We start from the raw sequence: 27,160 nt of genomic DNA on the forward strand, positions 1-27,160 counted from the left end.
CAATTTTACCTTTTTGTTTTTTAAAGGGAAGATTGTTCTCTGAACGATGAAAAGTACAGTACATTCAAGAACCACAATTATGCTGCTATTCCCAATGTGCTTCTGCCTTAAATTGGGTTCTAATTCCGTACAATGAGATTCAAGGGCATAATGTAGATCAACCCAGGAAAGGTTAATGAGGCTCCCTATATGAGATTCATGCCCCACTTTGGTTCTTTCTGCAAATACCACTCTCCATCTTCCCACTCCACCATGAAGGAGGTGCTACTACCCCTACCCCCAGAACACCTGCCATCAGAAACCACCCTCTAGGTCTATAGTCCTCCCAGGTAATAGGACATTAAATTCTATTTGTAAAATGGATTGGGAAAAGTGACTACTGCTTCTTTTTTATGTGTTAGAGGTTAAAAACTTGGAGACCACATGTCTCAGTTCTTGTAATAACTAGGATTTCTTCCAGAGAAAAGAGCAAGGACTCACTTTTGGTCATTAGACACTAAAAGAACACAACAGCTTCCTTGTTCTGCTCCTCATGGCTCCTCCTGGGAAATTTCTATCAGTCCTGCTCCCAAGAAGTATTGCTCCCCATCCCATATATTTGTCAGAGTATACCCACCTTCTCCTTCATCTTCTCAATCTTTTTTACTGAGCTCCTCCGGACATGTTTTTCCTCAATGCGAACATTGGACGAGGAGTCAGGGGAGCGTGGGGTCTGACGGTCCTCCTGCTTTACGGATTTGCCAATCTGCTTCTCCTCCTGCTTCTCAGCCTCCTTTAGCTTGCTCTGAGCACTGATGCTGTCGGCATTGTACATGTGATATGTCTTCATGACCTGCAAGACAACCCCCGCCCCCATCCCCACAGGTCAAGCCAATGGTCAATTCTCTGCTTTACAAACTAACAGACTCAGCGGGACCTGTCCCCTCATTAAGCAATATCCTCATACCCTTAAGGGAAACATTCAGAAGTGTTTGGTTCAGGAAACATTATATATTAGAGACCTACTCCAAAGCATAGGAAACCAGTATTTGAACTGAGCCAACATGTCTTATTATTAAAAGGACTGCAGGCCCATAGTGTATTATTTACTTCTTTTTATTATCATTGGTAATCATTACTCTTTTATATTGGCCAAGTGCTTAGTCACCTCACAATACCCAGAGGATAGGAAACAATAACACTGCATTCAGATCATGAGGGCCAAGCCTTCCTGGGCTGGTTAGTAACCCTGCAGAGGGCAGCACAGCCTGTGAGGTAGCCTAGACTTTCTGTACCCTTCAGATTTAAAATGGGGAAGAGGAAAAGGCTCCAAAAGCTCTTACTATTGCTCTGGCATTCAAGGGGCTCTGTCTAACCTGCTTTGTCCAGATCAAATGCCCTCTCTCCCAGCAACTAGAACAGCAACGACAAGAACAATGGCAACTACCCTTTACTGAACACTTAGTATATTCTCAGCTTTGTGCCAAGTGCCACACATTCCTTATTTTATCCTTGTAGCAATCCTAAGATCTAGGTAACAACCCCATGAAGACTGTAAGCCTATACAACAATTCAAGGAGAGCCTGTGAAGGAATAGAGTGCAACTAGAGTTGCCACTGGAACGATATGATATAAAAGGAGAGGGATGGAATTTTCTGGTTTTCCATTAAAGCAACTTTCTAGGAGTCCAACTCCTTTCCTTGGTTTCCCTTAATAACTTATTAAGGGCCTGCTATGGGCTGATTCATAATGTCCACAAGCTAAAAATTAGATAAATGATTGGAAGTCTGCTTAAGAACAGTCAGACTCCTAGTCTATAGCTAAAGACTTCTTAGAGAAGGTCTCTGGACTGGGGAACACCAGGCTCATCCGAGGATAGATGTACTGAACTTAAAATAGGAGGATTAACTGAAAATTTTATACAGAATGTTGAGATGGTTACCTCTCTTCCCTATTTAGCTCCCAGACGCAAGCAGGAGATCACAAGAGTCTTCTTTGAGGAATCTGATAATCCAAGATAAAAATCTAGAAATACTGATATTGGGAGTCCCCCCGGAACACAGCCCAGCCAGATCACCCTTCAATGAAGTCTGCAGTTGAAGTTTCTAATTAGCTTTTTAGTGCCTCACTTTAAATTACAAGCAGATGGCTAAGGATTACCAGATACTTGAGGAAAATATCTAATATGAAAGACCAAGACCAAAAGAAGAAACTTAGAGAAAAAAGAAATTATATATAGAGAAGAAAACTTCAAAAACAATCCATCAAGTAATGAAAATGTTCTAAAAATTGAAAAAAAAATTAACTGTGGTGATGGATACACAGCTGTATGATGCTACCATGGGCAAGTGATTATACACTTTGGATCTTTGGATAATTGTATGGTATGTGAACAGTAAAAAAAAAATGGTGGGGAAAAAAAAACAATCCATCAATAATATCGCCAGAGACATAAATGAGAAATGAGAAGATACTGCATCGTAAAAAAAAGAGCAGATGGTACAAAAAAGGAACACTGGAGAACCATAAGAGCTCTAGGCAATCAAGATTCAAGTGCCACTTCAAGGAGACTGACTTCAACGTCCCTCCTCTGTGCAGACATGTAAAAGAGTTCTTATCACCTCATATTTTACTTGCTGTTTTCCTTTTCTGTCTCTCCCTATTAAAACTAGATGCCTTGGGTTCAGGAACTGCTCTTATTTGTCTGTGTCCCTTAGGGGCAAATAGGCAAACAGAACAGGAGGACTAGAAATTGCCATTGTTTCAAGGAAACAGGTGCTAAATACCAGTCTGAAGTGGGTCTTTAAGCAAACAGCTGCTGCACCAAATCAAGGGGACATATATGCTGGAGCAGCATAGACACATAAAACCTCAGGGCCAAAAACAGTCTCCTACTGTCCCAATAGCTCTTCTTTCTCTCTCAATTCTAGAGCTTCCTTGACTCTCACACTCAGCTAAACTATGTGGCCTCTGCCCCCTACCCCCAACTCCTTCCCATAAGAGCTTGCTGGGCTTTTCCAGATACAGCTTCTGAATACAACTGAAGCAGAGAATTCTAGAGTTCTCTGGGAAGCAGTGTGCTTTGACTTCAAAGGCATTCCTGGAGCAGCAGTCAGAAAATGAAAACCACTTATGCCATAGCCTACGAACCAGCCAGCTCATTACAGGGAAAAAACACGTGGAGGAGAATGCTCACTGGGATTGCTCTCTGAAATAGCAGCTGTAAGAAGTGGCCTCTGGCACAGAATGCCAAGTCAGGAAATCAAAGGCTCTTTAGGCAGAAAAAAGGAAGGTGTAGAGGGGCAGCTGGGCACTTATGGTGGGAGTCTCGGCTTCTTGCCCAAAGGCTTCTTTGTTTGGTAACACTTGAGCCCAGCTCCTTAGATCATCAAGGTTCAAAAGTACTTACATTATCAAACCCTGGTAATCTAATAGGTCTCCCCAAAAGAAGTATTTATGGGCACTAGGAGTGGCAAGGTAAGAGCCGTGAAAAACATGGTGAGTTTCTTAGATCTTTGGTTTCCTTTTTCCTGTGGCCATAAATAACTTCTATTTCCTAAGGGGCCACTGAAACAAAAGGCCTAGAGTCCCTTCTCTGCCTTCCTAAAGAGCAGGGCCCTTTATAAGATACCCTCCCTCTTCTCAACTCCACTGACAGGGAGTGTACACAACAAGGAGCTTCCCAAAGCCAGCATATAGTAGTCTCAAGTTCCTACCTGATGAAACTCCTATAGGATAGTAGTTTCTGGTATTCCCAGAACTTTCCAGGTTTTAGCACTGAGGTTTCATGGCCCTGGAAACCCCTCAGTCCCAAGCAAAGAAAAACAGTTAGTCACCCTAATCCCATGGTGCCTTACTCAGACCTGTCCTGAGCTTATCTCACCCTCCAGAAGAAACAACTCATAATGCTATTCTCTGGACTTTCTAATGGACTATAGAATTGAAAACTCATTTGACCCTTAGCTGTAGTTGATATTTCAGGAAGTATGACTCCCCCAACTATCTTTATCTCCAGGATATAGAGATATCTGTACATGGAGTATATGGGGACACCAGGGTCACAGACGCCAGTGGTATCCCCCAAGATTATACAGCTAGTGGTCAAGACAGGGTAGAATCTAGGTTGCCTAATTCAGGAAACTCTAGTCACTAGATCAGGGTTTATCAATCTTGTACTAGTGACATTTTGGGCTGGATAATTCTTTGTTGGGTGGCTGTTCTTAGCAGCATCCTGGCCTTTGTCCAATAGATGCCAGAACCTCCCCACTCCCAGTTCTGACAATCAAAAATGTCTCCAGACATTGTCAAATATCCCCTGGCAGGGCAAAAACACCCTGCTTGAGAACCAATGCCCCAGACTGTTCTACCCTCTTTGAAACTTTCCAATGTCCTGTACTCTTTACTCTCTTCCCATTGGCTACTAGAGGAAAATATAAATTTTTTATTTTGGTTTTGGATAGATTACAAGAGTTTGCACCCAAATTACCTCAAGGCAGGAGACACCAAGGCCAGCCAATTCTCAGTTTGAACACCAATGGCAAGATTTTATGCTCTGCATTGATTGTGGCCTCATAGTGGCTAATAAAGCAGCTGGCCAATGCTGGACTGCCCAAAGACTTTAGTCATAGGTGCCAGCCAGGCCCTCAGGCCACAGCAGCAAGTGCCAAGTTGCCTCAAGCCACCACAAATTGTACCCTTTCACTTACTTCTTTTTTTAAATCACAGCATATTAGGAGATCTAGGATTCTGGGTAAAAGCCAACAGATCCCTAGACACTATTCTTCCTCTGCTGCCTACAGTTCCACTGCAGAAGTGGCATGCTGACTTTGAGTTGGTTTGGGGTTTGCTGGTTACCCAACCTACGCCACCACCCCCACCCCCCGAAACAGTTGCAAAGAGCAGAAGCCCAAGATGCTTAAGGGAAAATAAAAGGATTCAAGGATTCATATAATAATTACATGTGTCATTTCCATTCTTAGAGAATTCTTTGCCAGAAGAAAGGAGTACTAACTCTTCTTGGTGCCTATAAGCTGCTCTAAAAATGAAGAGCAGAAGTAAAGCATCAAAAAGAGGAGAATTCAGGAAACTCAACCAGTCTGAAAATGGTTCACATCAACATGTTTCTATTTTTAAAAAGGCTTACTATCAATTGAAGAAATGAACCCTTGGGAGCAGAATCAAAGGTTGCCATCTATCCACTTGGCTTCAGAGCAGTAGAAAGTCAAAACAAACTGAGTATCACTGGAGACAAGTCAGATGACTACACTACCATATTTACTTGCTTTATAGGTGCCATGACAAAAGGGCCATACCTAGGGTTTTGGATCAAGAACATGGAATTCTCTGATCTCAAGTGTCTGTGATACATGTCACTACTGCCTGCTCTTCCTGTGACTTAAAAAAACAAATGCTGCAAATAAGCAAGTAAACACAAGAGAGCAATTTCACCTCCAAACCAGGATGGGGCAACCCTGGAGAATGACACAAAGTAGCCCAGCGGGAGAAAGGGGGCTGTAAAGGCTTTAGCTGTACAAGTGCAATACTCCCTATAAAGCTGCAGGGATTTCCTTGCTGTGTATGTGTGTGTGTGTGTTAATTATAATTAACGAAACATGGCAAGAAACAACCACCACCACCACTTCCCAGTGCATGAATAAACATGTATCAGCCACAGGCATCATGAGCCTGAGGCACTAGTCAATTTAGAACAGGTTGTATTCTCTTCTCCAACCCAGCATCCTGCCTCTTCACTGAGGTTTGGCTTTTACAAAACCCCAGGGAACCAGTGAAAAGCTCTCTCTGCCTGAACTGGTCCCTCATATTAGTGACATGTAGGAATGTGTGCTTTCCTCTAGAGCACCTGCTCTAGTCAAAGATCTGATGCAAAACCTCGAACAAGAAATGCTTTCCAACAGGCATATATTAATGGTGCAATGCAGGCTGTGTTCCTTGCTATTAGGTTCACGGTCCCAGGTTGGCTGCTAATGGGGTCAGCTGTACTGGTGACCTATGCCTCTGCCGGTCTCTAGTGATTATGCCCCAAATGAAGCCAAGTTGAGCCATTATAGCTGAGGAGGGATCTTATTTTGGGAAATTCTTTTTTGGCTCATCTGGGTGTGAAAGAAGAGATGGGTGGGGTCACCCCCAATGGGGACCATGCACTGTCCTCAGACTCGGTTCAGTTCTGTTGCTGATGTGATTATGGCTGCAAGCTGCCAAATGCTACTTCCCTCTGCTTATTAAAGAGTCAAGCAGCCCATCTGATTTACCGAGTAGAGCTCGTTCAGGACCTTCATCAAATCATCTTGGAGCTGCTGGCCGACTTCTTTACTCTGCAAGGAAAGAGGAATGAAGGTTAATTGGGAAACAGGAGGAGGGAGGAGGAAGCAACAAAGGCAAGAGCAGTACTGTCTACAAATAACACAGACTCAATTAAGGCCCATTATTTAACCTAGCAAATCAGATAACCACTCCGATCAGACCTAATTATGGTCAGATTACTCAAAGAGTTTTAATAAAATGAAATGTGCCCCTTCTATAGATAGCAAAGGCAATCGTGTGCAGGGAAAATGGGTTGTGGCCTTTGATTTTTCAACTGGTCCCCGGAGAGCCAGCCCGAAAGCCCTACCTAGCAACTGTTGTTAGGTGGGACAAGCTTTCTCTGATCCATGTAGGCAAGCATTCCAGAGGCTTGCAGAGGGAGGCACCATGTGAAATAGGATGAGGAGGGAAGAAATATATAAATATCCAATGACTTCAAAGTACTTAACAAAACAGGAGATTCCAAGAAGGAAGAAACTATACCTTTTATTTGTTTTGTTTCTATCCCAAACTCCCAGGACAGCGGGATCTAAATAATGACTAGTTGACAGATTAGTTAATGTTACTCAATTATGATAATAAATGTTAAGGCATCTCCAACTGGCTAATACTGAGCAGTGACCAAGGGCTGGTATCCACACAGAGAGAACAGCAGAAATAGAGAAGAATGAGGAAGCAGGAAGGAAATGAGAGCCACACCTTCTGCCCAGAGTGTTTTATGCCCAACCCAAGACAGCAGGGGATAAAACTGATTGGCATCACTAGGTCATTGAGAGGAGAAGTCCTTTGATTTATCTTCTGCCAGTTTCTTCTGATTCTCTCCTATTAAAAATTCAGATACCAACAAAACCCTTCTAAACAGAAGGTATACTACCTGGCATAGCTCAGCTCTCACACACAAAAAAGGAGTCTTGGCATGTTAAAAACAATCATATAAGATCTTTCTTTTTTCAAGATGTGTGACAAAAATTTTTTTAACTATAAAAGTAATATGTTTATTGTAATAAATAAGGAAACTGTAGAAAACCTCAAAAAAAGAAAGCAAAAGTAACCCTTAATTCCCACCACTAAGAAATCACCACTCAACTTTGGTAAATATTCTTCTACTCTTTCTCTCATAATTATTTTTACAAAATTGAGATACATTATAATACTTTTTGTAATTTTTCACTTAAATGTATGCTGTGAACATTTTCCCCATGGATTATTCTATAACATTTTAATACATTATATTGATGTAGCTTCTATTCTTGGACATTTACTTTATAATTTTTTTATAATAAAAAAAAACAGTGCTGCATTAAATTACTTTGTACATAATCTATGCACATACCTTTCACTATTTTCGCCTAGTAGTAACATCAATGGGTCAAATTAACCTTGAGAAAACTGTACCAATTTAAAATACTAGCAGCAGCATATAAGAATGCTTATTTCCATTTTTTACCCTGAAAATTTGAGATAGTATCTTGCTGTAATTTACAGTTCTTTTATTCTAGTGAGACAACACTTTTTTTACATGTTTATCAGCAATTTAAATTTTTTTTTCATGTTTTGCCGTTTTTCTATTAAAGTGTTCTTTGCTCACTTTCCATTAAGGTATTCATTATAGAACCTGACATATGTGTGACCTTTGTCATGAGCAGGGATGGATTTTTACACCTGGTAGTGGGGAGAGGGGAGAAAAGAGCAATCGGAAGATTCTCCTTCTATTCCCGGCTCCTCCACCATCGAGTGAATGACTTTGGACAACTTGGTTAATACTTCTGGGCCTGTTTTCCCTTCCATGAAGAAAGGCTTCAGTTAAAACGCTGCTAAGCAGTTTTTTAACCTCTGGCATTCTGTGATTCTACATTATCTTTTGCCTGGCTTCTTAAGGCCATATGAGCTTCAAACACCACCCCTTTTAGTGTACGGGTTGGTTGGTTTCACACCATATAGTAGAAGATAATAATCAAGTTCTCCCTGAGACGTTCTGCAAAATGGATGCCACCTTGCAGTCTTAAATTCACCATTCCCAAATGTCTCTCATCCAATGACCCCAACTGCTGGAAGAAGCCACAAAACAGAATGCCTTTCCTCTAGGATCTCACATACTAGCCCCTCCTTCCCATAGTGAGGAAAGCTGAGTTCCTTTGAAGCAGTAGAGGCCTAAGGAGGTGAAGTGAGGCAAAATGACTCACCAGCAGCCCCGGAGTCAGCAAAACAGTCAGGAAGTGACCACCAGTATCACTTCCCACTACCCTGCCCTCCTGCCTCCAGGCCAGCTCCAGCTCCCCCAGTCAGCCTCCCATCCACACTTATTAGCTTCTGATATTTAACGGCACGGGTGACAGGAAAAAGGTCCCATTCCTCTAACCTGTTGCTTACCTATGACTCAAATAAGGGATGAGGTTGGGGAAGAGGCGGGGGAGGGGTGGGGAGGAGAAAAAATGTAACCAATAAAATAGCAATTAAGCCCAGGCAGATGTTTCCTTTCAGATACTGATTAGTTCAGAGAAAGATGGACTGAATTATTATCCCTGTTTGTTTGAACTGGCTGCCGAAACAATTCAGACTTACTACTTTGGCTTGAGCACCCCGCGGAGTGCACAACAGGGCTGGGCAGGGAATGTAAGTGTAGCTAGGCCAGTTAAAATGTATAATAAAGCCTCTAGCATTCGGGAGCAATTTTGACACAGGGAGAGAGGCAGGAAATAGCCAATGCCTCTCCTTTCACAGATGATAAAATGTCACCCATTCTCTAATTCAGAAATCTTAACTGTGTGCCTTTGGGGGTGCCAGCGTCCAGGAAGAGCTTTCGTGCTTCAGAGGGATAGGCAGGGCTGAGAAACTGCAAGGGGGCCCCACCCAAAAACAAGGGGAACAGTTATTCCCTAAAACAACAAAACCTGATGAGGCTGAGTACATGACAACGAAGACTGCAGGGCCTTTCCACCCCCTATAAAAAAGCAAGGGGCATGAAGCAGAGAAGAAAAAGAATATACAGAGCAGCCTTTGTGCGCTATCACACAGCCCGCATCACTTTCCTTTAAAATTTCTTGGAAGAGACTGAGTCATCTAAACATTGCAGGAAGCCAAATAGAAGTCGGAGGAAAAAATTACTTTGGGCAAAGTTTTTCTCTTAAATGTTTGCATAGTAATCTTTGCCTAGGAAAAAAAAAAAGATGCCTAATTTAGAATAGAGATGTGGCACAGTTAACAATGCTCTTTCATGGGATAGGAAGTGAAATGGTGTACTCAGGCTGGGATCTTTTATTTTGAAACTCACCACAACCGTTTGGCCCGAGTGTGTTTCAGGGGCCCTCATTCAGCCTGCTGCTGAGGCGGGGCTGATCGGAAGACAATGAGATTGCAACAACCCCTGCCAGCTGTGCACTTAAAAAATGGGTAGGGAATCCTCCTTTTCCACCAGATAACAGCACTGGACAAGAGAACTGAAACATACAAGCCTCATCTGCCCAAGACCGAAACTTTCCAAAACCTCCCCACTGGTAGGCAGGCAATGAAGGCTCCAGCAGCAGAAATGTAAGGAACATGAGGCTAGACCAAAAGGTCTGGGCTGCCTGGGCCCTAGGTAGGCCATTTGCCTGTGGAACTCTTTAAAATCAACACATTCCTGAGCTTGTTTGGTTTGTCTATTAGCATTTCCCAAAGAACGCTAATGATAAAAGGGTTTTATAATCAGTCCACATCAGGGAGATTACCTGATTCTCTGTCATTTAGATCTGCACCACTGTGCTTTCCAAGTTGGGGGGAGTTGCTGCTTATTGGTTATCTACACTACAAAGCTGTATTATTTGACCAGCACAAAATCCTCCCCTATTTGTATGAAAGAAAAAGAAAACAGGAAAGCATGTTTCTGCCATGTGGTAAGAGCCTGTCAGCAGGTAGAAACAGTAGGGTCATTTAGTTCTTTGCTGATCTTCCTGTGTCAGCAGTTTTCCAAAAGGAATCCAATTTTCAAGGGCACAACTCTCCCTCCACCAATGCTAGCACCACCCTCCCTCCCAATGATACTTCAGAGACCAACTGTTTAAAGAAAAAAACCAGTTTAAAATTGAATTTATTTTTACAAATTTCAGAAGAAAGCTACGTGAAATCTATATTAAGCACTGGCAGCAGGAAAAGCACCTCCAGATGGAAAGTGACCATTTCAGGGGCATTCTCTCACCACTTTAAAGACACCATGTTTCAGAAGCTAGCTCCTGGCCTGAAATGCTTCTGGTGGGGAGGACAGAGATGAAGGACTGGCTGCTTGGTGGCAGAGCCACTGCTAGGTGCTGGTGGACCCTCTGCCTAGCTCACCCCCACCCAACTCAGTCCACCAAAATACATGTCCGCAAAAGTACATGCTTGAGTTGCAGGGGGAGAGGGAGTGGTGACTTGGTAGTTCATAGGTCAGGAATAACTTCCAGATTCCATAAGCGCCTAACTGCATATACACAGAAGAGCTCTTTCTATTCCTCATTCACTTGTTAGTTAAGATACCGCATGAGGGCTCTAGGAAGACCAAGCTCCAGATAGGATCTTACACTCTGGGAAAGCCCAAGGTAACATAAAACACAAATGTACTGAATTACAAAACTGTTATAGAGAGAAAGGCTGGGAGAAACTTAACTAGTAAGTGACCAGAAATTGAACAGCATTCAGTTTATTCCAGCCAAAACCAGTTTAAGGTCGATTTTTTCTCTCCCGTTGCCAAAGGGTTTCCACACTATAACAACTCCAGGGCAAGCAAGCTAGTTGTTGAATCCAGCTTGCCAGAAATAGAAATCTGATTTCAAGAAATCCAGCTAAAACCCTTCTTTTGAGTTCACCTTTCTAACTTACTAATGGATATTTCTGGCTATAATGATACTGTGTTAGTATAAGTGGCTACCAAAGCAGTTTTACATTCCATTTTAAAGAATCCATTGAGCCTGTAGGAACCATAAAAACTAATCTCACCAGTAGTTCCTTCACTCAAAAGTGTAATGGCTATAGTTAAACTCTCCCAGTGACAAAAGTCATATTTTAAAAGAAAATGTCAGCAACTTGGCACAATCTAAGGCCTCAATGCCTGTCTTAGTATTCATCTTCTGAAACATGAATGGTTTCTCAATTAGGTTCCTGTTTAATTATCCGAATATTTAGTCTGAAAAAAAAAAAAAAAACCCCAAAGCTACCAAAATATGAAACCATCTAAAACTAATGGAAGAAATAGTTTATAACTGTCTTAAGCATCTTTCTTTCCACCATGGTGCCTGGCCTACCACTTTACACAAAGTAGCCACAAAATAATCAATTGTTGAATTAATTAGATGAATTTTTAGTTTAGATTTAAATACTGTGCTTTTGCACAATGACAAGAATACAAAAGTCTAGCTGCATTCTCTTCATGTAGATTGTTAAAAGTGGAAACTCCATCAGAAGTCACCATATGAACTCCCTCAGGTTACAGTTCACAAATGAGTTCAAAAAGTTGATATGACTTTTCCAGGCTCAGTCAACTCTTCAGTAACCTGTCTAGGACCAGATGCAACATTAGACGAGAGTTAAACTGTGAGGACTGGAGCAGGATTTAAATCTTGCTTCTACTTCCCAATTGTGTGACCTCAGGTAAATTATTTCACCACTTTATGCCTCCGCTGCCACATGTGTAAAACAGAATAATGATAATGAGATAATTCATGGAATGTTCTTAAAACAGAATCTGGCACCTAGTATGTGCTCAATAAATGTCAGCTATTACTAATATTAGAATCCAGTCCTCTTACCATTCACTTGAGTGCTCTTTCCACCATACTGTGCTGCACCCTTACATACCTCAATAAACGCTAAAGATCACTATCTGTAGAATGTGGACGGCTCCACAAACTACCTCCCAGAGAGGACTGCAGCTCTACTGACCCACAGAGAAGAAGATCTTTTTGTTTTTCCTTATGCTTACTGCCTCACTATCTATTCTCTTCCCCAGTTTCAGTAAGAACCAAAGCCACAACTCTGAAAGGGTATGTAGCTTTCCTAAGGAAAGAAAGGGGGGAAAAATCGAAAAAAGATAAAAAGTAGATACTTGGTAAATAGAAAAAATGGGAAGTGGGTAGAAGGAAAATAGGAAGATGGAATTACTTTCTATGCTTCCAGGTAGATTAAACAGAAAATATTATTCTCAGCTGCACAACTGGGATATGGTTTCAGTGAGGACAGAAACAAAATATCCAAAGTTTGGAGCTCCCTACTACATAGGTCAGAGATGGTCAGAGACTGACCATCACCAAATTTTTGCTTAAGGAAATCCAGGACCTTTCTCCTCTAGGGTACTTCTTTCTGAAAGCCATTTCCTTAAGGTCTTCCAAGAAACTCGAGAAAGTATGAACAGACTTGATAGCCTACAAACAAGTAGTGCCAGTGGCCATGGGAGAAAATCCATTCTTTGGCATGACAGTGAGTTCTGTGAATTCAGCTCTTACCCTCCATGGGCACTCATTATGCTCTGACTAAAGCCTTTTGTCAGGGAAACACATAATCCTGACGTGACTGTGCCCCACTGGACCAGGGAAAGAGTAAAGGAACAGGCAGGAAGAGGCAGAAGGCCCTCTGCTCTCCCAAGACCTCTGATGGCATAGCCTGAAAGACAGTCCTAAAACCTTCTTCCTCCGTGGTTGTTCTAAGCTCTTGGTATGGCATATTCCAATACTAAGAAAATAAACTGAAAGCAATGTCATCTAGAATGAAAGAAGCAATCAGGTCTGAAGTCTCATTTCCTAAACCACCACTGTGATTCTTTTCTTGGCAAAATCATCCATCATTTTCTCTTCTGGAAAATGATTTGAGTGGAACTCTACTAACATCTTCAGGCCCTGATCTGTCATACCAAACCATTTCTTGAGGTCATTCTGAACACCAGTCATCACTCCATCTCCCAGCAAGGACACTGAAGACACAGAAACAGTGTCTAAGTGACTGTGGCCACCCTCGGGTAGATTGGGACACAAGGGACAAAAGACACACAAACAAACAGGCAACATGGGAGTACAAATCTCTCAGCAGCTGTAAATGAACTCTGAAGGAAAACTAATCAATGACTTGGAACTGCAAAAGAAGGGAGAAAATGAGCCAGAATGATAAGGTGCTAGCAAACATATGCCCTCCTACATTAAGGAATTTCTGGAGCTGGGGGGTGAGAAGAATGCCTTTGTGGCTCCCAGGTGGCTGGGCCTGGAGGAGGCTGGAAGAACAGGAGTTAAAAAGAGATTATCGGAAAGTTGGCAGTGTGAACACCAAGAGGAGGAGAGCAGCTTGGTAGGAAGTAACACAGTCAGCAGCACCAGTACTGGTACAGGAAATGCCTGGGGCACTGGGAAAAACGCTGATTGAATACTTTAAGAAAGAGGAACCCAGCAGCAAAGCCAATTCATAGAGAGATTTATGCAGTTTCAGTACTCCTGATGTTGCCTTAGAATCCCACTGTCAAGAGTAGAAAAGAGGCTCTAGAGGGTGTGAAGAGACTTAAGAAGACAGCATTTTCTTGATACCCTAGGTGCTAGAGTTGGACCTAGGAGGAACATAAAGCCAACTTCAGGAGACTGAGAGTAGAATTCTTTACTGACAAAGGCTTAGAATGTATTTTCTTGGGGCAGGGACAGGGATTAGATTCTGCATTGCTTTCCTTAGCTTAGCAACAGTGGTGGTCTTTGTCTACACTAATCACATGTGCAACCACTTCTATCAGTCATGGCCCTTATACACTAAAAACAAGTCTATATCCTTAGGGGAGGGCACCTCCCTCTTGCCAGTACTTTACCCCCATTGAAAAATGACTAAATCATAAGAAGGAAAATGTCCAGAGTTTTCCAGCTCTGATTTCTCAACTAAATTCTTTAATCGTTCCTTTCCAATTCAGGTTTAAGCTTTACAAATTCTCCATGTTACTTGGGAAAAGAATGTGTATGCTGTCTGTAATTGTCAGGCATAGTGCTCCATATATGATTTAGGTCAAGTTCATTGCGTTTTTGAAATCTTCTCAGTCTTTTCAGACTTTTTTGTCTAGTTGTTTAATTATTTAAGACAGATAGGTTAAATCTCCCACTGCAGTGATGATTTGTCTGTTTCTCCTTTTAATTCTATGCATTTTTATTGATATATTCTAAAGCCATGTGTGCTGGTTTGAATCTATTTTGCCCCCCACAAAAGCCACGTTCTTTGATGCAATCTTGTGGGGGCAGATTTATTAGTCTTTTGATTAGGTTGAGACATTTGATTAGGTTGTTTCCATGGAGGTGTGACCACACCCATCCAGTGATTAGTTCACTGGAGTACTTAAAGAGGATTCACAGAGAGGAGAAGCTCAGAGAAGCTGAGAAAGACATTTTGGAGAGAGCCTAAGATATGTAATCCAGAGTTTGCCCCTGGGAGAAGCTAAGAGCCGGCACAGGCCCAGAAGCTTGGAGACACTGGGAGATGCAGATAGAAGTTTCAGAAATGCTAAGCTGAGAGATGAAGCCCAGAGTTTGCCCCAGAGAAGCTAAGAGAGGACCCCCAGATGCTTAGAAAGAAATGTCCTGGGAGAACAAGCAAGGATGCACAGAGCTGAGAGAGAGAGGCAAAGAGAGACAGAAGCCCAGAGACGTTTTGGAGAAAGTCATTTTGAAACCAGAACCCGGGAGCAAATGACCAGCAGACACCAGCCACATGCCTTCCCAGCTGACAGAGGTGTTCCAAACGCTATTAGCATTCCTTCAGTGAAGGTATCCTCTTGTTGATGTCTTAGTTTGGACACTTTTATGACCTTAGAACTTAGGTTATTTGTAACCTAATAAACCTCCATTATAAAAGCCAATCCATTTCTGGTATTTTGCATAACGGTAGCATTAGCAAACTGGAACACTATGCTGTCAAGTACATTCTTATTCCTGGTTAATATGAATCTTTTATTTTTATGAAACGTCCTTCTTTATCTCTAGTAATATTTTTCGCATTGAAGTCTCTTTTGTCTGATTTTATCATAGCTACTTTTCCCATCGTTTTGCTTTAAACCTCTGTATCCTTATATTTAAGGTGTCTCTTCTTTTATTAATAACATATACTACTGTTTCATTTTTTTAAAAAAGCTCATCTGAACATCTGTTTAATTGGCATGAGTCCATTTACACTTATTATAATTCCTGATGCATTTAGGTTTAAACTCACCAACTTGCTATTTGCTATCTATTTGTCCCACCTGTTCCAAGTTCCCTTTTCCTATCCCTTCTTGCCTTCTTTTTTTTCTTCCTCTAAAAAATGTTCAATAAAATTCACTCTTTTTGGTATGCTGTTCTATGTGTTTTGACAAATGTCTCTCAGGCTGCCCCTCTTTAGTCAAACCATGTATCCTTAACCCCTGAAACCATTCCTATGTTCTATACCCAAGAAGTCTGCCTTCACCAGAAACTTTCTTTATCTTCTCTTGGGTTGTTTTTTAATTAATTCATTTCCTCCCTCTCTTAGATTGGTGGTGAACTAGTGTTCTAGTGGTTACACTAGATTATAACATGTATTCTTTGCCAAAATCTAATATTCATTAATACTCTTACCACTTCCTGGAGAATTTATATTAAACCCATTTCCCTACTCCCACCCAAGATATAGATGCTACTGTTGCTATTTATATTAATTTTATACATACATTTCAGAACCCTAAAGAGAGTACATTGTTGTTTCTTAACTGTCAATATTCCTTTGGATGTACATCTCTTATATACTTTTTTCGTTGCTCCTCACGTTTCTTCCTATGCCTTCAAGTTTCCATCCGGGATCATTATATCTAAACGGCACCACTGAGTACTTCTTTTATTGTGGGTCTGCTGGTGATGAATTCTTTCAGATTCTGTTTGCCTTAAAATGTCTTCAGTTTATCTCCATTTTTGAAGGATACTTACCCAGGGTTTGAAGGTGGCAGTCCCCAAAGAGGACCTCTGTATCCTTTAAGTAATAACTCCCATTCCCCTCCCACCCCAGCCCCTGGTAACCTCTAATCTACTTTCTGTCTCTATGGATTTGCCTATTCTAGACATTTCATGTAAGTGGAATTGTACATTCCTTTTGTGTCTGCTTATTTCACTGAGCATGTTTTCAGGATCCATCCTGTTGCAGTACGTATCAGAACTTCATTCCTTTTTTATGGCTGAATATTATTCCACTGTGCGCATGCACATTTTATTAATCCATTTATCTGCTGATAAACATTTGGATTGTTTCTGTCTTTTGGCTATTGTGAATAGTACTGCTACGAACATTGGTGTGCAAGTATTTGTTTGAATATGTTTTCAGTTCTCTGGGGTATATACCTAGGAGTAGAATTCCTGGGTCATATGGTAATTCTATGTTTAAGTTTTTGAGAAACTGTTTTCTACTGCAGCTGTATCGTCTTACATTCTCACCAACAATGTTTGGGGGTTCTGATTTCTCCACATTCTCACCATCAAATATAATTTTCTGTTGTTTTTTTGTTTTGTTTTTAATAGCCATTTTGGTGGGTGTAAATGGTGGTTCTGATTTGCGTTTCCCTAGTGATGAATGATGTTAAACATCTTTTCATGTGTTTATTGCCCATTTGTATATCTTCTTTGGAGAAATGTCTATTCAAATCCTTTGCCCATGTTTTAATTGGGTTGTCTTTTTATTGTTGAGTCGCAAGAGTTCTTCATATGTTCTGGATACCAGACCCTTATCAGGTATATGGTTTGCAAATATTTTCTCCCATTCTCTAGGTTGTCTTTCCACTTTCCTGATAGTGTCCTCTGACCCACAAACATTTTTAATTGTTATGAAGCTCAATTTATCTAGTTTTTCTCTGATCGCGTATGCCTTTGGTGTCATAAATGTTGACTAATCCAAAGTCATGAAGACTTTTACATCTAGCTTTCTTCTAGGAATTTTAATTTTGGTTCTTACATTTAGGTCCTTGGTCCATTTTGAGTTGTTTGATTCTTTTTTTTTATGTAATTTCCAGTTTTCTGCTCTTATCATTTAATTTTATAAACATAAACATATTAAAAATAGTTATTTTAAAGTCTTTGTCTGATAATGCCATTATATAGATCCCCTGTGGATCTGTTGTTTTTGGTCACAGGACTTGTCTCTTTATCTGCCTAATTATTTATAATTATTTATAATTGAGTGCTGAACACTGTATATGAAAACCTGTAGGGATATACTAGATGATAGGATCTTCCCCTAGAAAGGATTTAAATTTGCCTCTAGCCACTAGCTATCCTAGATCATCTAATACAATTAGAGATTAAGATAATTTGAAGATAGACTTCAATCCCTTTGAGGGCTGATCTATTTCTGGTTCACCCTTACTCCTCAATTTTATCCCTTTGGGGTAGTCCCAAAGCCTGGGAGAGGGAGGGTTACCAGAGCTCCCCCTCCCTGGCCCTGAATTCCAGTTTCTATCCTACTAGCCTTACAAGTCTATTAAAAGCTCTCCTCAGCTTCTTGGCGGTCAGTGATCTTTTTCGGAATGGCAGATGCCTCTTGGGCAAAAGCAGCTCCACTGTAGCAGAAGGGCTGGTTTGAATGACCTGAAGTGCCATTTCTAGAAGCATAACTCCAAATTTAAGCTACTGAAGACAGAGATTATTTTATGTTTATTTGTAGCCCCCAGGAAGTTCAGTGCAATGCTAGATACCTAATAAGTACTTTAAACATGCTTTGTATGAAAGAATGAATGGATACTGGTGAGAGTGAAGGCTTACCACATTTATGTTTTAAAGTTGCTCATTTCCCAGGATAGGGTAACCAAAGCATTCTGATAAAACAAGAGAAAAGCAAAACTGAGGTTTCAACTATAGTTCCTCATTACTTCCTCAGGGGCTTTTCAAAAACCACAACCCATCAAAAGGCAGGGGGAGGTATAATCTACCTCAAATAAAAGGGCATCTTCGAAATTAACTAAAGTGATTTGAGAATCCAGATTCAAACCTCAGGAATTCTCAAATGACTCAAAGTCCACCAAAAGGAGGAACTCTACACAAAGTTCTAACTGTGAGCACACATGAGGGTCATATATGGGGCCATTTAGGAAGTAAGGAAGGTTTGGGCATCTAGTTCCTGTGACATATATGAAAATATCAGCTACACCAGCCATCCCATATTCCATAACGGCACAATGGTCTTTCCTAAGTGACACAAGGATTAAAATGAAAGAAATTAATCATTGACTCCTAATTCTCTCTCCAATAAGTAGCCATATGCTGCTGATTTCCCCTTCCTGGTATATCTGACCTCTGGCTCCTCCTTTTCATTCCTCCAGTGCAGGCCTCATTACCCTGCTTTGTTTTAGAGGTTCAGGTCTTCTGAAATAGAACCTCCATTATTTTATTTCCCTATGAGTAAACCTGCCATGATCCCCTACTATCTCAGAATAAAATTCAAAACTACTTGATCTGATATTCAGGACTCTTTTCTGCTTTGTCTCAATTATTCTCCTCATAAATACCCTAATTTACTCTAAAACAGCTAAACTATTTAGTCACCACTCTGAAAAGTCCTCACACATTCCTGTGCTCTTTGTTCACCCTGAAGCCTACTCCTTTCAAACGGAATGTCCTTCCATTCTAATTCCCCCTCCATGCTCACAAACTTCTCACTTTTCCATCTCTAATGACTGAAATAGTTTTCACTCATTAAAAATCCAGCTCAAATTTCACCTCTCCACTCACTGCATGTAAAGTACTTAGTACAGTGACTGGAACAGGGAAAAATCAATATAAGCTCCTTTAAGAAAAGTGTGTGGGTGGGCAGGGGGTACGTTATTCAGTTACTGTTGCTATGGAAATTGTGTATCCATTTAAAAAAATGAAACTGTGTCCCTATCTCACACTATATACAAAAAATTGACGTTATAGGGATGGCATAAAGACCATATGTGAAAGGCAAAACCTTTTAGAAGATAATTTAGGAGAATATCTTCAAGGCCTTAGGGTAAGAAAGACTTTCTTATACATGGCACAAAGAATGCTAACCATAAAGGAAAATGGATACATTAAAATTATGAATTTTACCAACCAAAAGAAAACAGGAAAAGAAAAAGACAAGGCAGAGTGTTGGCGAATACATGTCGAAACATATAACCTACACGCATAACCAATAAAAGGACTAATATTTAAATGGGTATTCACTAAGGGAGTTTATTCAAATAACCAATAAAAATAAGAAAAGACCTCAAACTCATTAGCCATCAGATAAAAGCAAATTAAAACCAATATGACAATAGCTAAAATTAAAACAGTTCAAATTCAAACTTTAGCTAAAATTAAAAGTCTGATCACATCAAATTAAAAATCTGACCATTCCAAATGGTGGCAAAGATGTGAAACAAAGAAAACTCCCATATGTTCCTAGTGGGGGGATAAATTAATAAAAACCACTTTGGAAATCACTTTAGCATTATATAGTAAAAAAGAAGATAAGCATGTCCTTTGAGCCAGCAATTCCACTACTAGGAATATACCCTAGAAATCTGGGCACACATACACCAGTATGCACATGTAAGAATGTTCATGGTAGTATAGTCCACATTAGCCCCAAACTGAAAACAACCCAAATGCCCACTAATAACAAAATGAATACATAAATAATGGCATATTCATAAATGGAACCCATAATGAAAATAAAAGGTACAGCTAAATGCAACAAAAGACTATATAAAGAATCTGCCTGACAACACAGAATATGACTCCCAGGGATGAATCTGGACCTGGCATTGTGAGATTGAGAACATCTTCTTGACCAAAAGGGGGATGTGAAATGAAACGAAGTAAAGCTTCAGTGGCTGAGAGATTTCAGATGGAGTCGAGAGGTCACTCTGGTGGACATTCTTACACACCACATAGATAATACTTTTTAGGTTTTAATGTATTGGAATAGCTAGAAGTAAATACCTGAAACTATCAAACTGCAACCCAGTAGCCTTGACTCTTGAAGACGAGTGTATAACTATGTAGCTTACAAGGGGTGATAGTGTGATTGTGAAAACCTTGTGGATTGCACTCCCTTTATCCAGTGTATGGATGGATGAGTAGAAATACGGGGACACAAACTAAATGAAAAATAGGGAGGGATGGGGGGATGATTTGAGTGTTCTTTTTTACTTTTATTTTTTATTCTTATTCTGATTGTTTCTGGTGTAAGGAAAATGTTCAAAAATAGATCGGGGTGATGAATGCACAACTATATGATGGTACTGTGAACAGCTGATTGTACACCATAGATGACTGTATGGTATGTGAATACATCTCAATAAAATTGAATTAAAAAAAAATCTGATATATCATTTTTACCTACCAAAGTGGCCAAAATAAAATAGTTTGAATGCACTGTGTTGGTGAGAATGTGAGGAACAGACATTCACACATACTGCTGGTGAGGGTGTAAAATGGGGCCATCTCTATGAAGGGCAATTTGGAACTATCTCTTAAATTTTTAAAGGCATATACCCTATGACCTCCATTCTAAAATTTATCCTACAGACAACGCTGCACGTATGCCAAATATGTATATACAAGGTCATTCAATTATTTGTAATAACAAAATATTAGAACAACCTTAAATGCCCATCAATAGGGACCTAGTCAAATAAATTATGGTATATTCCTACAATGGAATATTATACAGTTGTTAAAAAGAAGGAAATAGATCTTTATGTACTGATATGGAAGGATCTCTAACACTTATGGTTAAGTAAGAAAAGCAAAGCAGAGAATTGTACATATAGCATCTACCATGTGTGTAAAAAAAAAGTGTAAGCATGTATGTATGTATTTGCTTGTAATTGTAAAGTATGTTTTTGGAAGGATACATAAGAAACTAATGGTTACCTCCTGAAAGGGGAACCAGGTAGCTGGGAAAGAGGAGTAGGAAGGAGACATATTTTTCATTGTATACCCTTGTGTATCATTTGAATTTTATCACATGTATGTAAGACCTATTCAAAAATTTAGTAAACTTCTAAAAAATAATAAATAAAATTATGCAAAAATATTTAATGATGGCAAAATAGCCATGATATTTAGTTAACTGAAAAAGATTATAGAACATATAGCATATCATTCAATTTTATTAAAATTAATATAAATATGCAGAAAAAAGACTGGAAGCAAACACATCATTGTTAACTGTTTTTCTTTGGGTGGTGGGATTTTGGGTGATTTTTGGTTTCTTTTCTGTGCTTTTATTTGTTTTCAACTTTGTCAAAAATTAAAATGTATCAGTGTTATAATAAGATTATTTTTAATGTTATTAAAGAAAAATCTATGTTTAAAAAAAGACTATAGAGAGTATGGTTTCACTTACGTAAAGTTCAAAAAAAGGCAAAATTAACTATACTGTTTAGGGGTGTATACCTAGGTAATATAATTAAAGAAAAGCAAGCAAATAATTATCACAAAATTAGGGTGGTGGTGGGGAATAGAGAGGACTGTGATTGGGGAAGAGTATACCAGGAACTTCTGAGGTCCTGATCAGGTTCAATTTGTGACTTGTGTGGTTAGTTATTCTGGTGTTTGTTTCTCCTTTATTGTTCACATATATTTTACACACTTTTCTATATCTATATGATACTTCAAATTTTTAAAAAGAAGATGTAAACTTCCATGCTTACTTAACAGTATCTATCAGGAATGCAGGAATGGGGTCTTGGCTAGTACATACTGAATCACATGTCTTCCTTGAACAATTGAGCTGGCTATGAGTCTTCCTCAACTGCCCATATATATTCTCTAGCAACTACTATCTATGCCATTTATGGGACACATACCTACACTACCTTGATGAAAGTCATTTATGTAAATGTCTTCCCCCCTTTCAACTTCATCATAAGCTTCCAAAGGCTTTGGACTATGTCTTGCAATTAGTAATTAATTTAAAAAAAGTAATTGTAGAAGAAACTAAGATGGCAGCTAGGTGCGACAGGGCAAAAAAACACCTCCGTGAAAAACACTAGATAAAAACCAGAAAGTGACCCAGAATACCGGTTACAGAGATGCGCCAGCTGGACGAGGTCTGCTAGTTCCACAGGGGCCATATACTTGGTGAAACCGGGAGTCTGCATTCTGAAACGAGTGAGTAAGCTGGCTGGAAGACCCGCAGCCACACGGCAGTCTGGGGCAGCCAGGGCTTGGCGTTTGGAGACCGACTGGCAATTTAAAAAAAAGGGGCGGGGAACCCAGGAGCAGCTGCAGTTGCGATAGTGAGAACCATGCAGTAAAACACAGCAAGAGGGGGCTGGGCAGGCCTCTCGGTGTCTGGCCTGGAAGATAGCCTGCTGCAGATACCCTTGGGGCTGGTGGAGCAGAGAGGAGAGCGGGAAGCAGAAAGAAACCCTGCGGCTAGCAGTTGGCTCCCCGGAGGGCTGGATAAACTCCTGCCTGGGGCCGTGCCCACAGCCCAGAGCCCCACCAGTTGTCCCGGAGCTGGGAAGGAGGAACTGTGCGAGAAGGGGGGAGGGTTGAGACACCTCGTTGGGCCATCTTTGCATCAGGCTGGGAGTGCCCCTGCAAGGCCCGGCGGCCCGGGGCTTCCCTTGAGGGACGACGCACACTTGTGACGTAGCACAGCCTTCCCTCAGCAGAGGTCCTGGAAGATCACAGCTGAGAAGGGGGGCCTGCTCAGAAAATCCAGGGATGCTACGCCAAGTCCAGTGGTTTGTGGGACAGCTAAAGAGAGGGTCTGGGGCTGAAATGAAATGAAGGCTTAGACTCTTGAGGCAGCCTTGAATCTCCAGGAACCTGGGGGATTTGAATATTAAAGCTGCCCTTCCTCCCTGGCCACCCATACACATGCCCCACATTCAGGGCGGATGGCTCCAGCAACATACCCAAACTGAGTTCTCCAACTGAATCCCACAAGAATCATTTCCCCACACCCCGTGGGGACAAGGTAGAGAACTGACTTGAGGGGTATAAGTGACTCACAGACTCCATCTGCTGGTTAGTTAGAGAAAGTGTAAACCACCAAACTGTGTTTCTGAAAAATTAGATCAGTATCTTTTTTTTTACAACTTGAAAGAACCCTATCAAGCAAAGCAAATGCCAAGAAGCCAAAAACAACAGAAAATCTTAATGCATATGATACAACCAGATGATATGGAGAATCCAACTCCAAACACACAAATCAAGATATCGGAAGAGACACAGTACCTTACACAATTACTCAAAGAACTACAATCAAGGAACGAAAACATGGCGAAGGATTTAAAGCACATGAAGAAGACCATGGCCCAGGATATAAGCAACATAAAGAAGACCCTAGAAGAGCATAAAGAAGAAATTGCAAGAGTAAATAAAAAATAGAAGATCTTATGGAAATAAAAGAAACTGTTGGCCAAATTAAAAAGACTATGGATATTCATAATACAAGATTAGAGGAAGCTGAACAACGTCTCAGTATCCTAGAAGTCCACAGAACAGAAAATGAAAGAACAAAAGAAAGAATGGAGAAAAAAATTGAAAAAAATCGAAATGGATCTCAGGGATACGATATATAAAATAAAACGTCCAAACTTAAGACTCATTGGTGTCCCAGAAGGGGAAGAGAAGGGTAAAGGTCTAGAAAGAGTATTCAAAGAAATTGTTGGGGAAAACTTCCCCAACCTTATACACAATATAAACACACAAAGCATAAATGCCCAGCGAACTCCAAACAGAATAAATCCAAATAAACCCACTCCGAGACATATTCTGATCAGACTGTCAAATACTGAAGAGAAGGAGCAAGTTCTGAAAGCAGCAAGAGAAAAGCAATTCGCCACATACAAAGCAAACAACATAAGACTAAGTTGTGGCTACTCAGCGGCCACCATGGAGGCGAGAAGGCAGTGGCATGACATATTTAAAATTCTGAAAGAGAAAAATTTCCAACCAAGAATACTTTATCTAGCAAAACTCTCCTTCAAATTTGAGGGAGAGCTTAAATTTTTCAGAGACAAACAAATGCTGAGAGACTTTGCCAATAAAGGACCTGCTCTACTTCAGATTCTAAAGGGAGCCCTACCAACAGAGAAACAAAGAAAGGAGAAAGAGATATAGAGAATTTTAACAGACATATATAGTACCTTACATGCCAAATCACTAGGACACTCATTTTTCTCTAGGGATCACGGATCTTTCTCCAGAAGGGACCATAAGCTGGGACATAAAACAAGCCTCAAGAAATTAAAAAAAAAAAAAAAAAAAAATTGAATATACTCAAAGCACATTCTCCAACCACAATGGAATACAAATAGAAGTCAATAATTTTTGAACTGTAACTCCACTATTTATTTCCTACATGATATAAAATACACAAACTCTAATGACAAATCAGTGGTTTTGAGCTCAATGTAAAATATGTAATTTTAGACAACTATACAAAGGTGGGGGAATGGAGGAGTATAGGAACATAGTCTATGTGTCCTATTGAAGTGAAGGTGGTATCAAAGAAAAACAAGATTGATATGGATTTAAGAGGTTAATTTTAAGCTCCACAGTAAACACAAAGAAATTATCAGAGAATATAACCATAGAGATGAAAAGTAGAGTTTGGGTTAAGAGAAATGGGGGAAGGGGCAATGGGGAGTTAAGATATGAGTGTAGGGTTGCTGTTTGAGGTGAAGGGAAATTTCTAGTAATGGATGGTGGGAAAGAGCATTACAACGTTCTAAATGTCATTAATCCCACTAATGGAAGGCTAGGGAGGGGGTGGAATGGGAAGATTTAGGCTGTATATATGTTTCCACAATTGAAAAAAAAAAAAAAAAAAGACAGTCTAAATAGATGACAATTGAATGCCAAGGATGAACTTGAATGGGATTGGAGGATGGAGGACAGGAGGCTCGAAGGGACACAGTTGAGACATAAGGAAAAGGAAATATAGAATGTAAGCTTTGTATCATTGTTGAATCTCTTGTACTTCTTAGCTGCGCTGAATGGGATTGCATAAAAGAATGTTCTTATTCATACGAAGTGTATATGTGAATTATAGTGTATGTTCAAGGATTTGTGCAGCTAGCTTTCATATGTTCAGAAGACAGAGCAATAGATGATGGATGATAGATAGGGAGAGAGGGAGGGAGGGAGGGAAAGAAATAGTGATGTGACAGCATGTTAAAGTTGGTGGATTGGGCTATCGGGGGAGGGGAGTCAGGGTATGATGGAATTCTGTGTATGGGGTTAGTATTGTTTTTGCAACTGTTCCTATAACTTTGAATTTATTTCAAAATTAAAAAAAATATTAAAAAAAAGTAATTGTAGCATATATCTACTTAGTTCTTACTATGTGCCAACCATTTATAGGCGTTATCTTATTTAATCTTCATAATAACTCTATGAGGTAGCTATTATTATCTTCATTTTACAGATGCTGAAGCATAGAGAGGTTAAGTAATTTGTCCACTGGTACAGCTTCTGAGTGGCTGAGGTAGAATTTGAGCTTGTGAACCTCCGCTCACAGTCAGTGTTATTTTGTTATATTTGTATTCTTCTCATCTCGCACAACGCCCTGCATATAGTAAGTGCCCAATATTTATTGGGTGAAAAGGGGGCGGGAGTGGGATAAAAGCCAATAAACTTTCACAGCAAGAAGGAGCAGGAAAATACAAAAGAATATCATTGACATATTAGTTTTATATATATCCTCAGATATATTCTGTTGAAAGATTGTGATTCCTTCACATATACAGAATTATTAAAATAGGCTGCTAAGATATTATAGTTAGAGGGAGGGAGTCCAAAATCTAATCAGACTAAATCCATTTGCTGTATTCAGATGGCTGGTGGTTCAAAGGGCAAATGGCAACAGCATGTCTCATGAAGCAGCCTGGCCATGGCATAGATGGAATTGAGCCAAGGGGTTAGTTATCCAGCTAGAAAGTATTACTGCTTTCCACTGACCTGGGCAGCCCTGTGGAAGCCGTCAGCAACCCATCTGTTCTTCACTTTGTTCGTGGGACCTCAGGATTGATTGGGATAAGGACAATGGGGTGGGCACTGTCTTGGTGGCACTGCTTCTCAGTCTTGCCTTACAGAGTTCAGGCAGCAATCCTCTTAGGGATCCCCAAGGAAAGGAGTGAAAAGAGGCTGGGGATAACAGGTGCTTTCAGAAGTTCCCCCCTAGTAACCACAGGGGAAGCTAGAAACAGAAGAAATATTCAAATATTCAGTGGAGAGGAAACCACTTCTTGATCCTCCATTCCAAAAATAAGAACCATGATCAAAGAATTACTTGTCATAGTCATAGCAAAAAGAAAGCAACAATATGCTGTCCTCACTTCTGCCTTCCCATGCCAGTCAGTCTTCTCAACTAGGAGATGAAGAACACAGATGCTGACTGGCCTCTCCTCCTGATCATCCCACCCCCAATTCCTGGGGACAATTGAGCTGTGTCTCTGGCATGTGTGGAGCTACAGGTCATGGCCATGCTTAATGAGAACATTCATTCTCCACAGGCACTACAGGACAACTCAAAACGCCCTTTGTGTCACTGTGCCTTTCTCTCCACCCCTCTTGACACTAATTTATTCAAGATGGCCTTCTAGCTTGTAGATGGGGTAGACTTGTCAGTTCCGCATTCCTGGTGGCATTAGAGCTTTGCAGCCAAATATGTAGGGTTGTAAACAGCATGTGAGGAAACAGGGTCAGGATCTCCCAGCCAGAGCATGCCAACCTTCTGTGTAAACCCTAGGCATAAAGAGTGCACTAGGTTTGTGATATTCTTACACTTTTTAACTAACCCGAAACATTCAAAAGAGGTTGAGATATATGTTCTTAGGCAGGTACACAGACATTCAGAAGAAAAAACAACAACAACGGGATTTTAATGATATATTTTATATCCATTGACACTTTCTAGAAATAGAAAA

General features: G+C 40.3%; 1 protein-coding gene across 7 annotated transcripts in view; it reads right to left on the bottom strand.

The window, feature by feature from the left end:
- SRGAP2 (SLIT-ROBO Rho GTPase activating protein 2) overlaps positions 1–27,160 on the bottom strand; it is a 254,584-nt gene that overhangs the window by 67,218 nt on the left and 160,206 nt on the right. For all 7 annotated transcript variants that reach the window (XM_037824880.1, XM_037824878.1, XM_037824879.1 and 4 more), the window contains exons 5-6: positions 6,249–6,311; positions 617–832 (exon numbers count right to left, since the gene is read on the bottom strand). In XM_037824880.1, the coding sequence (XP_037680808.1) occupies positions 617–832; positions 6,249–6,311 (279 nt within the window). The remainder of the gene's footprint in view (positions 1–616; positions 833–6,248; positions 6,312–27,160) is intronic.

Source organism: Choloepus didactylus, chromosome 2 (assembly GCF_015220235.1).
Source record: "Choloepus didactylus isolate mChoDid1 chromosome 2, mChoDid1.pri, whole genome shotgun sequence".
Classification (NCBI taxonomy): Eukaryota; Metazoa; Chordata; class Mammalia; order Pilosa; family Megalonychidae; genus Choloepus; species Choloepus didactylus.